General features: G+C 35.3%; 1 protein-coding gene across 1 annotated transcript; it reads right to left on the bottom strand.

The window, feature by feature from the left end:
- Positions 1 to 10,512: 10,512 nt before the first annotated feature.
- LOC131162014 (cytochrome P450 CYP82D47-like) lies at positions 10,513 to 13,213 on the bottom strand. The gene is made up of 2 exons (XM_058118109.1): positions 12,245 to 13,213; positions 10,513 to 11,280 (listed from the first exon to the last, which is right to left on the bottom strand). The coding sequence occupies exons 1-2, from the start codon at positions 13,211 to 13,213 to the stop codon at positions 10,657 to 10,659; spliced, it is 1,593 nt and encodes a 530-aa protein (XP_057974092.1). The 3' UTR covers positions 10,513 to 10,656.
- Between the last annotated feature and the right edge of the window lie 4,194 nt (positions 13,214 to 17,407).

Genomic DNA, 17,407 nt, shown 5'->3' with positions numbered 1-17,407 from the left:
GTCCCATTCAAATATGATATTATTCTTGGTCAGCAGCGTCAGAGGCCCTGATAATGTTGAGAATCCCTCAACAAAATGACGGTAATAACCAGCCAGCCCCAAGAAACTCCTAATCTCCTGATCATTCTTCGGTCTAACCCAATTCACTACTGCATCAATTTTACTAGAATCCATAGAAATTCCATCCCCTGAGATGACATGCCCTAAAAACATAGCCTTCTTGAGCTAGAATTCACATTTGCTGAACTTGGCGTACAACTGCTTTTCTCTAAGCGTCTGTAAGACCTGCCTCAAATGCGTCTCATGCTCCTTATAGCTCCTCGAATAGACTAGTACATCATAAAAAAAAACAACAACAAATTAGTCTAACTATTGGTGGAAGATTCTATTCATCAAATCCATGAATATTGCAGAAGCATTTGTCAGACCAAAAGGCATAACAAGAAACTTATAATGCCCATTCCTAGTTCGAAAGGTTGTCGTCGATACATCTTTTGCCCTTACCTTTATTTGATGATAACTTAATCTGAGATCAATCTTAGAATACACCCGTGTACCCTAGAGTTGGTCAAATAAATCATCTATATGGGGTAGAGGATACTTGTTCTTGATTGTCACCTTATTAATTTCCCTATAATCTATACACATCCTTATGGATCCGTATTTCTTCTTCACCAAAAACACTAGAACTCCCCACAGAGATACACTAGGTTGTATAAAACCTTTATTTAGCAAATCTTGTAACTGATTCTTTAATTCTGTCAACTCTGCGGGCACCATTCAGTAAGGTGCTTTAGATATTGGCACTGTACCTGGAAGCAGATCAATAGGAAAATCTACCTCACGATCAGGTGACAAGCCTGGCAGCTCATCTAGAAAAGCATCTGTAAACTCCTTTACTACTGGCATGAATAGCTTAAACTAACTCAAGTAGGGATTGCACTCATGACCCTATAAACCTGAATTTTGGTCTTCTTGGAGGTCTGAATATCACTTCTCTTGAACGACAATCTATACTGGCAAAGTTAGCTGCTAACTAATCTATGCCAAATATTACATCAAACCTGTTAATGTCCAGCACTATCAAGTCAGTAGACAAAATTTTCCTCTAAATATCAGTTGGACAACCTCGGAGCACCCTACTACACCTCACTTCTGACCCAATCGGTGTAGTTACTAACAGTTCAGTGTCTAATAACTGTGTTTCTGTCCCAACATAATTTAATACACCTCATAGACACAAACGAGGTGTGGCTCCTGAATCAAATAATATAATAACTTTAAATGAAAGCATGCTAACCATACCTGTCACCACATCACCGGCTATCTCAGCATCACCCAACGTCAAAGCAAAAACTCTGACTGGAGCTGTATTCCTTTGCTGACCTCCACGAGGCGCCTGATAGCCTCCTCGAGTAGGTCTAGGTGCGGGAGCAACTCCAATCTGAACTTGACAGTCTCTCATCATATGCCCTAGCTCCCCAAATCGGTAGCAGATACCTTACCAGGCATGACACTCACCCGGATGTCTCTTCCCATAAGTCAGTTAGGCTAGAAAAGACTACATACCCTAAAAACCATTATTCCCTGACTCCTGTCTCTAATCCCTATAGTAGCCACCTCTCTTCCACGAACCACGAATGAACCCTTGTTGGGAATCAGAAGGTGTGGATCTCTTCCTCTGTCTCTACTTCTCAACCTCCAATCGCTCTTTAACTTCTGCCATAGTTGTCCTGTCTACCAACTTGGCAAAATATTACACTTTTAGTATCGACACTTGCTTATATAATTCTCTCTTCATACTTCCTTCAAATTGTCTTACCTTTTTTTATCTCAACTGGAATATTGTATGGGGTGAAGCGAGATAACTCAATGAACCTCGCCGCATACTGTTACAGTGTCTGCTGTCCCTGCTTCAAATTCAAGAACTCCTCAATCTTGGCTTCCCTAGACATGGTTGGAAAATATCTATCGAAAAATATCTCCTGAAATCACTCCTATGTCATCTCTATAGGCATTGTCCTCTGCTATTCTAGAAGTTTCATTGCCGTCTACCATCTTTTGGCCTCTCCAGTTAGTTTATACATAGCGAACAACACCTCTGCTCCTCAGTACACTATAACACTACAAATACTTTTTCAATCTCCTGCATCCAGTTTTCAGCGACTACAGGATCAGTTCCTCCTGAAAAATCTGGAGGATTCATCTTAATAAACTTCTCAATCGAACTACCATGGCCTGCAAATAGACCACCCTACTCTTTGGAGTTCCTTGCAATTTCAGCCATGACTTGCTGAGCCACACTGCACAGTACTGCGTTTGAATCGCCACTCGTAGTGCCTGAAGGCCTAGCACCCTCATTACCACTAGCATGGGCGCTAAAAAGACAATAAACTTACTTTAGGACCCTATTACCATAATATATCATCTAACTAGTATATTATACCATTAACTAATTCATCATCCCTGATCTTAATTCAAGGTTCAATCCTACAACCTAGATACCCAACCTGTCAATAGTTTACCATGACTTTCCTAAAATCATTACCCTAGGAAAGACACACAAATCATCACGGAAGTCCTGCGTCTAGACTATTAGACCAGACCTCAAATTCCCTTATCCTATACTCTGGTATTGTTGCTGCTGCATTCTAGAGTCTACAGAACCTAGGAACCTAGGCTCTAATACCAAACTATAGTGACCTGCTTAATTTACTACATAATCAACCATATTAAATACCCCGATACCATTAAATTATAACATAACAAAGTCAACCCGAACCCGTGGGTAACAGGAACACACCTGTAATACACAACGAACACCTAAGCAGCAATAAATATAAATTTCATTCATCCAACCATAGAACACAATACCAGAGTTACATACATTCCATCATATTACTATATATATATATACACAATCCTCAAAATACAAAAAGATAAAATTAGGATCTTACATCAGAAACCTACTGACCCTAGTTCAAAAACTCACCCTCTTAATAGGGTAGTAAAAATTATCTCAACGGCGGGCTCGATTTTCCTGTCTTTTTGGGTTCCCTGAAATGGTTGAAGCTAGGGTGAGACACCTCTCAATAAGGAAAATAAACTAAATACAGTTGTGTGGCAACATAAATATTTACGTGCTATAATAAATATATAGTACATATTGCATGCTTGAAAACACTGATAATATCATAACTGAATAAACATACAATTTCATAATTATATTGATTCATACAGTATCTCACTGCTCATAAAAATCATCTAATATAATTAGTAATTCTAAAATTTATCCAAGATGAATAGCTAGCTGATGTTATGTATTAGCCCCCATGACGAGTTGTGCAGCCTGAAGGCAGGGCCCGACAATGGCTGGCCAACCACTACCGAATCAAAATGTCTATAAGTACGATGGGTTCGCTACACCCTGGTTCGGACTACCAGGTAGACGTCTATAACTCTACACTAAAAGTCACATTGACTATCCATCTCCCACTCCCTTTATTGGCAGAGGTAGTTAGCACAAGTCTGAACTGAACTGAACTGTATAGCTACGGTACCGAGCTCCTGAAACTGATATGAACTATTATCCAGGTTCTGATAACATATAGTACATGATAATATACTATTTTAACATAAATATATTGATAACATTTTCTGAATTCTTTCATACCATAAATAATCATGCCGGATACATACATAACCGCGGCCTTGCATCGAATATCATACATAACTGTGGCCTTGCGCCGACTATCAATCATGGCCTTGCGCCGAACAAATCATAAATACTGAATTTAGCATATGTATTGTTTATCATATATTTTGAAATTATAATTTCCTATATTAATCATGTTATTCCTGAAAATAATTGTAAACATACTTTTTTTGTAAATCTTACTTAACATAATACAATATACGTGAAATAATATTCATGCCACACAAACTGAATAAAACATGAAATCTGTTCTAAAATTACATTTTCTAGCATTTTACACTAAAACATATCCCTATGTAACAACAGTATTTTCCCAAATATACTCATACATAATATATGATTTTTGAAAATTAATCTGCTATTAAATAAAATAATTTTCATGAAAAATTACTACTTTAGTTTACTCCCTTACTTGACTACTAGAAAGCCCCTAAAATCACTAATCCTACACCCGCAGGGTTCCCTGTACAACACCCTGAAAAAAACATTGCCCCAAACAAAATTTCAATATTTCTCCAAATGATACCTTTTCTACAACTGTAAAAATGTCAAATACTCAACATAAAGCCTTACCCTAAACTTGGGATGGAGTCCAAGTTAGCCCCACTAATGATCTACTCCAACAAATTTGAAGAGAACTTCCCCAAGAGTAGTGTGACGGGTTCAGATTGTCGATCTGGCGAAGAATGGATCCAAAATCTTAGAGAGGATGGAAGAAAACCGAAGAGAAGAGAGAGAGAGAGAAGTTGTTCGTGTGATTTCTGCAAAGAAAATCGAGTTTAGGCTATTTATACACCTGCGCTCGTCGACGAGACATGTCACCTCGTTGATGAGGCCACGAAAGGAGTTCGTCGACGAACGCTTATTCCTCGTCGACGAAATTTAGAACTGAGAATTGCCCCTTGATAACTTCTCATCGATTAGACTCGTGTCCCTGTTGATGATCACATCAAGCGTGTTCATCGATGAACGTGCTGTGTTTGTCGACAAGACCCCTATTGAATTCCAATTACAATATTCTTTTCTCTCCTCCTCCTATTATTTAATTAATATAATTCACTGGGTCTCTACATGACCAGTCCTCTCTTTTTCATTTTTGATTTTTAAACTTTAGTTCATTTTGAAAAAACTTAAGTACCACTATTTCAAAATCATTTTCAAGAGTTTTAGAAGAAATGGTTTCTAAGTCTTCTTATCGTAAAGAGCTTCACATATTTAAAATATTAATGAATTTGAAGTACTTACAAACATTCTTCTAAGCATAATCTCCTTAATCATTAAGTCCTGCAGCCTCTTGAAGTTCAGTCTTTACTTCAAGTCTTGTTTAGCCTTTAAACTCTTCATTTGTCATTCATTGCTTCAATATATTGAGAAGCTTTCACTTGATTGATTTTGATTTTCAGTTTACCTTTGAATTAGTCTTAATAGTGCTACAGTGCATACATTGACTTGTGTTTGGTAAATCAATTGATTGATTGTTCAAGTTTTGTTTAACTTGTGTGGTTGCAGATTGAATAAAAAGACCTAAGTTTTGGTGTGATTGTTAAATCAACAAAAAGTTAAGAATGCATTGAAAGAATTGAAAGAGTTTAAAAATTCATAAAAAATTTTAAAGAAAATTTTTAAACTTAATTCACCCCCCTCTTGGGACTACACGTTGGTTTTCACAATAAATTATATTTTCATTTTTACATTAAAAAATATAGTTTAAGTTTATTTCCTATAAAAGTATACATAAATTCATTAAAATTTTAGACATAACTTAACCAAATAAAACATTGACAACTCATAAATTAAATAATAGTGTTCTTGTAAAGTGACATTGAAATATAATAATTAAGTAAAATAGTTTTATTACTTTTTAATTTATTACAACAAATTTTATAGGTGAGTTCCCTTTTTAATTAAATTAGGAGTTGTAATAATTATTTTCTACTTAATATAATTCACATTATTACTTTCTAATTAACAACAATACATATCATATAGTGAATTAACATATGATTGTGAAATTTTTTAATAATATTTCAGTAGTTTTAATTATAATTTTTATAGTTAATATAATTCATATTATTATTTTTTAATTAAAAATTATATATTATGATGCATATTTTTTTGGCTAAATCCGCTACAAAAAATCAAATCAATTTTTGAACACACCTTTAATTATCAAAACCAAATCAATTTTCTTAAGATATCTTAAGAACACATGTAATTTTCAAATTCAATTACAAATAAGGAATTCAACCCTAAAAGACAATATATATTAATTAACAGCAAATTAACCTCACATTAAATGACAACAAATTAACACATTAAATATATAACAATTATACATACACAATACCGTCTAAAATACAATATAAATTATTTACAGCATGCTTTAATTTTTTTCAATAACAATTACACATACAATACAATTAAATTAAATAATTTTTTCTTTCAATACCAATTACACATTCACAATACAGTATAAAATAATTTTTTTTTTTTCAATAACAATTACACATACAGTATACATTTGCATGAAATAAATTGCAGGAAATACAATATCATATTCAAGGAAATAAAACACAAAATCAGAATAACCATAACCTCAATATTGGGGGTTTCCAGCAAATGCTTGCAATCAACAAATTGGAAGTGCTACGTACTAATTTATTAAACACACTAACGAATATTTGGATCAAACTAACAAATTCTCCAAAAAATCAATAATGTGAGCAAGGGTTGAAGAAGCTACATGCATCATCTCCCCCTTTTATACCTTCTCCCCAACGTTTGACGAGCAACGCTTGGCAAGTCCTCTCCAATTGTCACCTGCTCTCTCGCGTCCAATCATCCAGCCAGTAGCTCTGCCCTCTACTCTACAATGTCACTCTCTGCTCTCTTTGCAATTCGAGAGCAAATAAAGGAGGAAATGGACATTCAAAATTCGAGCAAAACTCATTGGATGGTCTAGCGAGTTTTTCCATGCGTCAAAAGTCGGTTGATTTCCAAAGCAAAACTCGCTGGACCATCCAGTGAGTTTTGTCAATTCCCAAGCAAATCCCGCTGGACCATTTAGTGAGACTACGTAAGCATCAAAACAGAAACATTTTTCCCAAACAAACTATTATTTAATATTTGATTATAAAATAAAATAAAAATGGGAAGAAACTGTTGCTTATTGTTCTATGCATAATAGGTACATATGGGTGAACCCTGCATGGATCCTAACTAATGTATTTTGAATTAAATATAAATACGGACACTTTCAGTGCAATAATAATGTTTTTTTGTGTGTCGTGCTTTTTTATCACATAACATTATGTGTATGTGTATATATTGAGAGAGAGAGAGAGATGGTGAAGGATTTTGGCGCATTGCTCGCTTATCACATAGACCAAAATAAATGGACCACCTCATGAGCATTCATTTCTGTCCGTGTCTGGTGTTTGCTTATTGTTCGGCTCACTGTTGAGGTGGTCCGCGTTCCAGTGCTCTCATTGTTCAGCGAGTGCTGCTGCGGTGGTCTGCATTCAAATTTCCAATTGCAATTTTTCACTGTTCGCTACACTATCAGCGCCCAAGCATGTGCAATCATTATTATTGCCGTGTGCATGTTCGCCTTTTCAAAGCTGCTTGTCTTCGTCAATTATTTTCTTTGACTTGCAGCGCAGCTGTCATTTTTGCCAGCTCATTGGACCTCGCGGCAATTTTAAATTTGTTTCCGAAGGGACAAATTGATGGATCAAACATTTAAAAAATAATTATTACATAAATAAATAAAATAAAATAATATTAATTAAATAATTATTATTAAGTAAATAATATAATATAATATATTAATATAATAATATTATATTATATTATATTTTATATATATACATTCAATTGATTTCAATCAATTCTTGAGGGCGCTCTCACCCTCACTCACGCCCCTCTCCCTCTCTCTCTCTCTCTCTCTCTCTCTCTCTCTCTCTCTCTCTTCAATTTTCTTGACTTAACGTGCACCACTCATGCCTCTCTCTCTCTCTCTCTCTCTCTCTCTCTCCTCAATTTTCTCGACTTAATGTGCATCGATCGGAGAATGAAAAATATCCTTAGGTTCCATTCTCCGCCACTAACATTTTTATCAAAGTGGATTTATGATTAGGGCGTCATAAACACCACTCCTAGAATAGGATAAACTCCCACTCTTTCCTCAAATTTATTTTGAATCTCCACTCAAATTGATGTTCGGACACCATCACAGGGTTTTAGGTTCGATCCTCATCATCATAACCAGAGTAGATTTTTAATTTGGGAGTCTTAGACACTACTTCAAGGCTGAAATGAAGAGTAAGAATTATGTCAATTATTTTAAAAATTCACACTGGTTAAATTATAATAGGTGATTACTAAACTGGAATATTAATTTGTATCATATTTTTGGGAATATTTTGGGATTAAGTTAAATTGTAGAGAATTGATTAAATGAAATTTTGGGGGAATATTTTGGAATTAAATTAAACTGCGGAGATTTGATCATACTGGTATTTTTAAATATGTTAAAAATTAAATTTAAATACGGGAAGTGGATCAAACCCACGTTTTTAGAATTTAGTCGGTTAATGAGAGCGTGTTAGCTTAAGAAATGTTAAAAATAATTGTCATTCTGGGGTTAAGTTAATTGAATTAGGAAAAATGTGATTTTAGGGTTTGGAACTTTGAACACTATGGGGCATAGATTTAGAATTGTTAGCAGACATCTCAGTAAGTCAGGTAAGGTAAATAAATTATAACAGTAATTTTTGGGAATTACTGATTGAGTAATATGTGAAAATGAAAATATAATATTTTGCTTGATAATTTTGTGATATGAATATCAAATAAAATTGTGTGGCATATGATTTATATTGGGAATGTATTGACTCAATGAGTCTTTCCCGTTTTGATTATGACAAATCCAATAGTTCCTACATGTGCATTGAGGTTATTAACAGGAACTAACCTACGGATGGTAAGGATGCAAGGAAACCATAAGGACCACAACGATCACATCATATGGTGCCATTTGAAGAAGTAAAGGAAATGAAAACCAAATAATTTAAATTGTATTTATTGCTCATTTCAATTTGGGTCTGTAATATTAATCATAGTATATAATAATTAATGCATTGCATGTATGATAGGACAGATAAGTTCAATGACCATAGTTTGATCATATAGGAACCATAAGCTCAAAAGGGCTTTAGAAAGACCCTAGGTCTTTGCACAAGCACTTAGGAAAGTTCCCTGGTAGTGTCCGATTGTTGATTTGACTAGAGATTTAAGGAAAAATTGAGAAAAGAAAGAAAGAGAGAGAGAGAGACTACCTTATCTCAAGAGTGGTGCCTACGACGCCCTAATCACAAATTCACACCAGTGAAAATATTGGTGGTGGAGAATGGAACCCAGTGGTGTTTTTCATTTTCCGATCGTGCGCACATTAGGTCGAGAAAATCAAAGAAAGATAGAGAGCTCGCGAAGAAGAGAGAGTAACGAGAGAGTGACGAGAGCAGGAGAGAGGCGCAGGCTTCTATTCTTAATTCAAATTATCTTGAACTTTCAGGATGATTTGATTTTTCTTCCTTTTTACATATATAATATATATATATATATATCTAATGTATATTATATTATTATTATTTACATATATATATATTATATATATGTATATGTATATAATCATAATATTACTTAATGTAATTTATTCAATTTAATAATTTTTAATTAATTAATTAATAAATCTTAATTTAATTTAAAAAATTTTTTTTTTCCTAAGTTACTACAAATACATGATATCAGCTAACTATCCATCTAGGGAAAAATTTCAATATTATACAAATATAACAGATGATTTACATGTTTATGGAAATTTATTATGATATAGTATCATTATGTTGAAAGGTATGATTTCACCAGACTTATAAAAGTATGAGTATAGATTTTATGATTTATCAGTTACAGATTAATATATTACAATTAAATTACTTGCAGTATATATTTATAACCAATAGAACTCATGTTGTCACACACTGATGATAATCTATCCCAACTTACTGAGAGGCGTTTCACCCAAGAACTTAAACATTTTAGGAAATCTAGACAGATGAGCGGAGCGAGCTCCGAGGTAGAAAAGGTGTTGGTACTGTCTTAGTTTCAGGGTAAGTGTTTGAGTTAGGAGATATGTTTTGTGAAATTCCTAAGATATTTTATGGATTTTTTGAGACGTACATATATATATTTATGGAGACAGTAGAACTCTAATATTATATATGAGGTTCAGGTACATTAAGTTTTCCGCTGCATAAATAGTATATATTTTTGGACAAGTATATCCTCAGTATCCCACTTTGGGTTTGGATTGACATTGTGGATATTATTATTAGTATCATAACATTTAATATTTTTAGCAGTATAATTTTTAAATCGCTACAGATCTTTCCTGGTCATCAAATGAAAAATTGCAAATAGCTATCTACGCGATATTATAAGGAATCAACTACAATAATTATGTTGTTTAATGTTTGGTAACATTTTAAAATTTTGGTTGGAATTATTATTCAATTTATACTTGTAACCATGCAATTTAGAGGTAGCAATGATTTGGGCATGATTTAAATTTCAATTATAATCCAAAGTATGACTTGAAATGAATATAAATAGGTGTGTGACTGATCTTTTAAGGATATCTCTCAATCAATTCAATACACAAAATTTAATACCATTCTGGTTCAAAGAAAAATTTAAATCGTATTTGGAGCATCAATTTGGAATGTTCAGAATTTATAAAAGTTAAATATAATTTTAAATTACACTATATTTAAATTGGCTCAAATCAAAATTATCTCAAAGCTAAAATATTAAACACTAAGCATGCCGCTTGGAGACCTGAAGTCTTCTAGCATACACTCTATCACCACTGGCAAATTACCTTACACATATAGGTGAGAAGGTAGGCGAGGAGAAAGGAGGACTTCCAGCGGCGTTGTCTTGGCCACGGTTAACCCAAAGCACTCCCCCATGTGAATTGGTTTGTCGTCTAGAGTCGCAATCTCAAACTCATGTAGCAAATTGGCTAGTGTAAAATGCATAACCTGAAGTGCAAAAGAAACTCCAGGGCACATTCTTCTGCCGCTGCTGAACGGGATCAACTCAAAATTCTGCCCCTTCACATCCACATCCTGGTGGGTTGTCAAAAATCTCTCTGGTCGAAACTCGTCTGGATCAGGCCACACTTGCGGGTCTCTGTGAACCTTCCATAGGTTCACCACCAGGCGTGTGCCGGCGGGGACGGGGTGGCCACCGATGGTGCAATTTTGTATGGATTCATGAGGTATTCCTAGAGGTGCAGCGGGGTAGAGGCGCATGGTCTCCTTGATGATGGCTTGGATGTATACCAAGTGTTTGATATGAGTTCCCTGTAGTTGCTGTTGTCTCCCAACCTGGGCGTCCAATTCTTGTTGCGCCCTCTTTAGAGTGTGGGGATTGTTGAGGAGCAAGCAGAAAGACCATACCAACGTCACAGTTGAGGTGTCGGCGCCCGCCAACACGAGACCCTGCGGTCAATTATGTATACCATGGACAACATACTTGTCGTATTTGGTAATTGAGAATCGACTCTCAAAATTATAATCAGAATTGAAATGCTTCAATTTGTACATTTTAATTCTGGACTTAATTTTTGTACATTTTAATTCTAGAATTTTACTTTAAAATTAAAATACTATTGTATAATAAAATATAATACTTATAAAATATATACAAAAAATAATAAAACATTATTCTATAAAAAATATATTGCTACTATGGTTGCTTTATTATATTATTTTTTAATATTAAATAACAAATTATGTTATAGTGTCACAACATATGATATTTTATTAATAAATTATATATTTAAATATAATACTTATAAAATGTAAGATACAATATAATATTAATAACATTGTTAAAACAAAATAATAATAATAATAATAATAATAATAATAATAATAACATTGTTAAAACAAAATATTAATATAATTTCGATTCTGATTTTGTTGTCAAACCAAATATGAGAGAGGAATGTGATATTTTGTTTCCAGTCTAGTGAAATTTTATTTTGATTCTGATTCCAACTCTGTGAACCAAACAATACCTTGGTGGGATTAGCTCCGTGAACCAAACAATACGTAATGAATCCATGTAGCGTGTTGTGCTTTTAAGGGTGTATTAAGGATAGAGGATGATTCATTAACTTTTTCGTAATTTAATGAAAAATTAAAATAAAATATTTCAGAACTAAACTGAGTGTACTTTAATATAATGGGTGTATATTAAGTCAATAAAAAATGAGTACTTTATTAGAACATTAAATCTTTGTTGGCGAGGACCAGGTGATGTTTGACTGGAACTGGATGCTTACGTCATCCATTTTAGATGCGCAGTGCTCTTTCCCTTTGAACACCAAAAAAAAAATAGAAAGAATTTGATCTTTAAATGACGAAGAAATTTTAATTGAAAAGAAAAATCCATATGTACCAGGCATGTAGATTTGATGAAAACATCAGGATCATAATCGGACGGCACATCTCCCCTGTCGACGACGGACAGCATCACATCCATAAAGTCGCCGCCGTCTTCCGCCGAAACCGGCCTCTTCCGCTTGTGCTCCTCCAACCACTTCTCCATCAAGCGATCCAATTCCGCCGCGGTTCTTTTCATTTCCCTCTCATGTCCCCCCACATCCAACCACCTCAGAAACGGAATAGCATCTCCCACCACGAACGACCCCATCAGCCGGAAAAACTCCTTCAACGCCCTCCGAAACCGATCGTCGGCGGCGCCGCCATCTTCCAAACATCGGTCTCCTATCACCATCCTAAGAATCACCTTCAGATTTATATCCCCAAACCACTTGCTCATCTCCACCAGCACCGCATTTGAACCACCGCCTCCGCTGCCACTGGCTCCGGACCATCTCCAATAGATATCGTTTACGGCCGCCTTCACTTGGGATTCAGGGACGTGCTTGAGGGTCTCGAGGCGGTGGCTGGAGAGGAGATGGGTCATGGCTATCTTGCGCACGTGGCGCCAGTAAGGGCCGTAAGGGGTGAACCCGAACATGGCGTAATTGTAGCCCATGTGCTCCACGCCCACTGCTCTGGTGCGGCTAGCGAAGACTTTGTCGTGAGTGGTCAGACACTCCCGGGCATTCGCCGGATTGCTCACGACCAGGGCTCGGTGCATGCCCAGCTTTATCGTGAAGATTGGGCCGTGCTTGTCGGCCATGTTCCCCAGCTTCCTGTGGGGGAGTTGGGATCCTCCGAGGAGATGGAGGTGGCCGATCACCGGCCACGCTCCGGCGGCTTCGGGGGCTGCTACTTTTTGGCCGACGGACTTCTTTCGGAAACTTGTGGAAATCCATAACAGGAAATAGAGGAAGAGAAGAACAGCGAAGGCGGAAGCAGTGTAAGTAGCGGAGGAGAAAGGGAGAAGGAAAAACTCCATGCCTGCCTACAATTTTTCTTTCATTGGCGTCCTGAATGAAATGAATTACTTGGGGTTGCTAAGGGTCGGTTACGAAATATCTTTGAATTATTAGAACAGCCATTACGTCTACATCTTGTTAATGTCGGACGAAATGTTAATATCTATATGGATGTCTGGTCGGGGAGTTTTTTTTCGTTTTATTATTAAAATAAAATAAAGTATTAAATAATACTATATTTGGGAAAAAAATTTTCAAACTAATGTTCACGTAATCTCGTAACTTGATGCTGCGAGATTTAAACTGATGGACGAGTGAGAGGGTGATGCATGACACGGAATTAAGCAAATCTCGTAACACCAAATTACGAGATTTAAAGCCACCAGCGGGCAGGAAGGTGACGCATGACACAGGGCACTGCAAATCTGGTAGGACCAACTTGCGAGATTTGCTGCGCAGAAGTTTACTGAGCTGATGTGTGGCAAATCTCGCAAGTTGGTTTCTGCGAGATTTGCTTCGCCCATTCTTCAACCCCTTCCTGCTTCAATTTTCTTCGCGTTGCAGAGCAGAGAGCAAAGGTCGGACAATTTTTTTTGCGTTGATTGTTACCGTTGGTGAATGAACGTTGCTAGCAAGAGTTGCTTGAGGAGGAAGATTATAAAAGGAGGAGATGGGGTAAGGCCTTTGAAACCCTAAGCTCATTATTTTTCGAAAGGAAAATACATATTCTTAGATTGATTAGTTGAATTGTTAGTGTGCATTATTTAGTCCGAATTACCTTCGAATCCTTGATTGAAGGTTTTCTATTTCAAACTCCAAAATTTGAGGCATGTATTTTAATTTTGTTCGGTTTCCATTTATTATAACAATCATGAGATGATATATTGATAATTTTAGATCCAATGCATATAGTTCAACAATCATGAGATGATATATTGATAATTTTAGATCCAATAATTAATAGATGATTTTTTTCTTAATTTTTATATTGCATCACTAATTAATATGTTAAAATATATGATTACTTTCTAATATGTTTTACACTAAAATTAAAAATATTTTTAATAAAAATTTTAATTGATAATTATGTTCTTATTATTTTAACTAACATTAAAATGTTTTTATTAAATGATAATAATAAATATATTATTATGTAATAAAAAATAATCTTATTCTTGATGTATGTATGTAACATGTTATAATTTACTTCCTAATTTAGCACTTGAAAGCATATGCTTGATATTTTCATAATATATATTTTTAATTTTCTAAAAAACCTTATTTATTTTATTTATTCATAATTTTAGGTCATATTGTGCATAATGGTAGTAATAAATTATATAAAAATATGGTACCTTTGGGGGGAGAGGACAAATTAAGAGGCATGCATTGAGATAATAATTTTTCATAATTCTAGGTCATATTGTGCATAAAGTGATAAAGTGCTAATTGAATTATATTTTTCGAAATGAGTTTATATAAATGACTTAAAACTTCTCAAATTGTATTTAATAAGAATTTTTGAAGAATTTAAAAATAAGCTTTATAAAAACTTATAAAACTATCCAAACTTTAATGAAGAATACATAGAAGTATGTGGTAAAGTAAGTTTAATTTTTTTAAATTATATTGTAGTTATATGTAATAAATATATAAACATGTAAAAATAAATAGCAAATTCAATCACATTCTTTTTAATTATATTCTATACATGTGTTTGAAACAATAGTGACAAATTATAAGTAGAATACAAATCATGCTTGATTGAACTTGGTATTATCACGTTAATGTCATGATTTTAATAAAAGAAGTTCCATAAATTTGTCAAGATTCCATTTCTCATCTATTTATGTTACGTATCAAGATTGTTGGTACTTAGGTGATAAAGTGAAGGGTGAAAATTATTTATTTAGTTTAGAGCTTTCATCTAAAAATTAAAAATCAAGCAACTTATTTTTAATATAACTTAATTAATTCTTAATTGAACAAAAAATTAATAATAAATTTTAGTGACATATTGATCTGAATGCCTCTTGCATGGCTGATACAGTTATGTGAATTGCATGCTAGTAGATATTATAGGTTTTCGCATGCTTAAACTATGTTATTACATTGCTTGCAAACGTTTCATGGTCATTGTAAAAATGGGTAAATGTTCAAATTACAGACGACATGCTGCCGAAATTTCGGTAGGACTTTTCCTAGAAAAGTCATAAATGCATTCAAAAATATTTTTGAAGTGACAAGTGAAATATTTAGGGAAGATTGCATGCACATGAACGTAGTGAAAATAATTCTTGATTACTATTGACTTAGCATATCTCACTTATACATACAATTGTTGTTTTGCGTAGGTCTTTTATTTTTCTCGAGCGTCGATCTAAATGACAGGAAGTTCAAACAGTACTCTGATGATGGTATTGTTGTACATAGAGGGTGACATTATAATCGGACCAGCCGGTGCTAGTTATAGTATTCTGCCAATTCGACCTATTCGAATTGGTCATATGTGTAAATTAAATAAATTGTATACGAAGATATACAAGTATTTGCATATTGATCCAAATCAATATGTATTGCGGGTAACTGCAAGATACTCGATTCAAGGGCATCATGATATAGTCCTCTATGAGGCTGTTCCCGTAACTGATGATTACGGTATGCGCATTGTGTTGGATGCACACTGCGTAGGGACGACATATTTAACTGTGCAATTATATGTCGAAAACATTCCTTACATGGGTGTTGCTGCGGATGGGCAAACGAGAACGTCTGTTGAGCATGTGCTTGAAGCGGAGGAAGAAGATGCAGATCCATACACGAGTACAGATGTTTGTGGGATGCCTGTTGTGGATATGAACGAATGTTTGGGATCGTCATTCGAGCCACACACGTACGAAAGACCTATTCTTGACACAGATGATCATGGTGTTTGCGAAGAAGTTCTAGTAGAACGACTAGGATCATTGTTCGCCATTGCGAACAATGCGTTAGATGAGGGGATAAACATCACGAATGACGTTCATTTACAAGATAACACATACGAGTAGAAAATTGGTGAAGGGACGAACAAGTTCCCCGATGATGTCGATCCACCCCCCCGTGAAAAGAATGACGCCACGTATAATGCCGAGTTCATGGACGAACCTTCTATGTATGGTGTAATTGACGTAGATGCTACAAATTTTTCACGTGATGAGGAGCTTCCTATACGGGTAACTCGTTGGGATGAATCGTCAGAACTGAGTAAGGGGATGCTATTCGGGTCAAAAGATCAGTTGATAGCAGCTGTGCAAATATACCATGCTCGAGCACACCATGACTTCCACGTCGTGCAGTTGACTCCACTATTATAGGTTGTTAGGTGTAAGAACTCTAATTGCGATTGGAGAGTGCGTGCAATGTATCGTCAGAAACACCGATTTTTTGAAATCACTCAATATGGTGGTCCATACACGTGTTTGGACGAACTTCTCTTGCAGGACCATAACCAAATCACGTCGTCCCTCATTGCTAGGGAGATCGTGAATATGATAAGGGGTGATGCGTTGACATCAATTGATACATTGAAAGAGTTCATAGATCGTCGTTTTGGCTATTCCATCGCATATAAGAAGGTTTGGTTTGGCAAACTAAAGGCAATTGCCCAAGTATTCGGCGTTTGGGAGATGTCTTATTAGACTTTGCCTAGGTGGATGGAAGCAATGTGCGCATATAATCCTGGTACTGTTGTCAAGTGGAGGTGAACTCCTATAGCAGGTAGTGATAAGATCGCAACATTTGTCTCAGTATTTTGGGTGTTCGCAGCATCTATTCAGGGTTTTCCCAACTGTCTTCCTGTTATATGTGTAGATGGGACACACTTGTATGACATGTACAAGGGCAAACTCCTTATTGCGATATGTCCAGATGCAAATAGGCAAATATTTCCCCTTGTATTCGCTATTGTGCAAGAGGAAAGTTTGGACACATGGAATTGGTTTCTGTGTTGTCTTCGTTCCATTACCGACATGGACGACATTTGCCTTATATCAGATAGGTATCCAGGGATTCTCGTTGCAGTGCATCGCAATCCCAATTAGCAACCACCACGTGCCCACCACCAATTCTGCCTTCGACACGTGGTCAGCAACTTCAACACGAAAGTGCACAGTGTCAATCTTAAGCGTATGACTGAGCAGGTAAGAAAGTTTAACATGTGGATGGAGAGGATA

Source organism: Malania oleifera, chromosome 8 (genome assembly GCF_029873635.1).
Source record: "Malania oleifera isolate guangnan ecotype guangnan chromosome 8, ASM2987363v1, whole genome shotgun sequence".
NCBI classification, from domain to species: Eukaryota; Viridiplantae; Streptophyta; class Magnoliopsida; order Santalales; family Ximeniaceae; genus Malania; species Malania oleifera.
The sequence above is the reverse complement of the archived record's forward strand: the minus strand, read 5'-3'. Positions and strand labels throughout refer to the sequence as shown.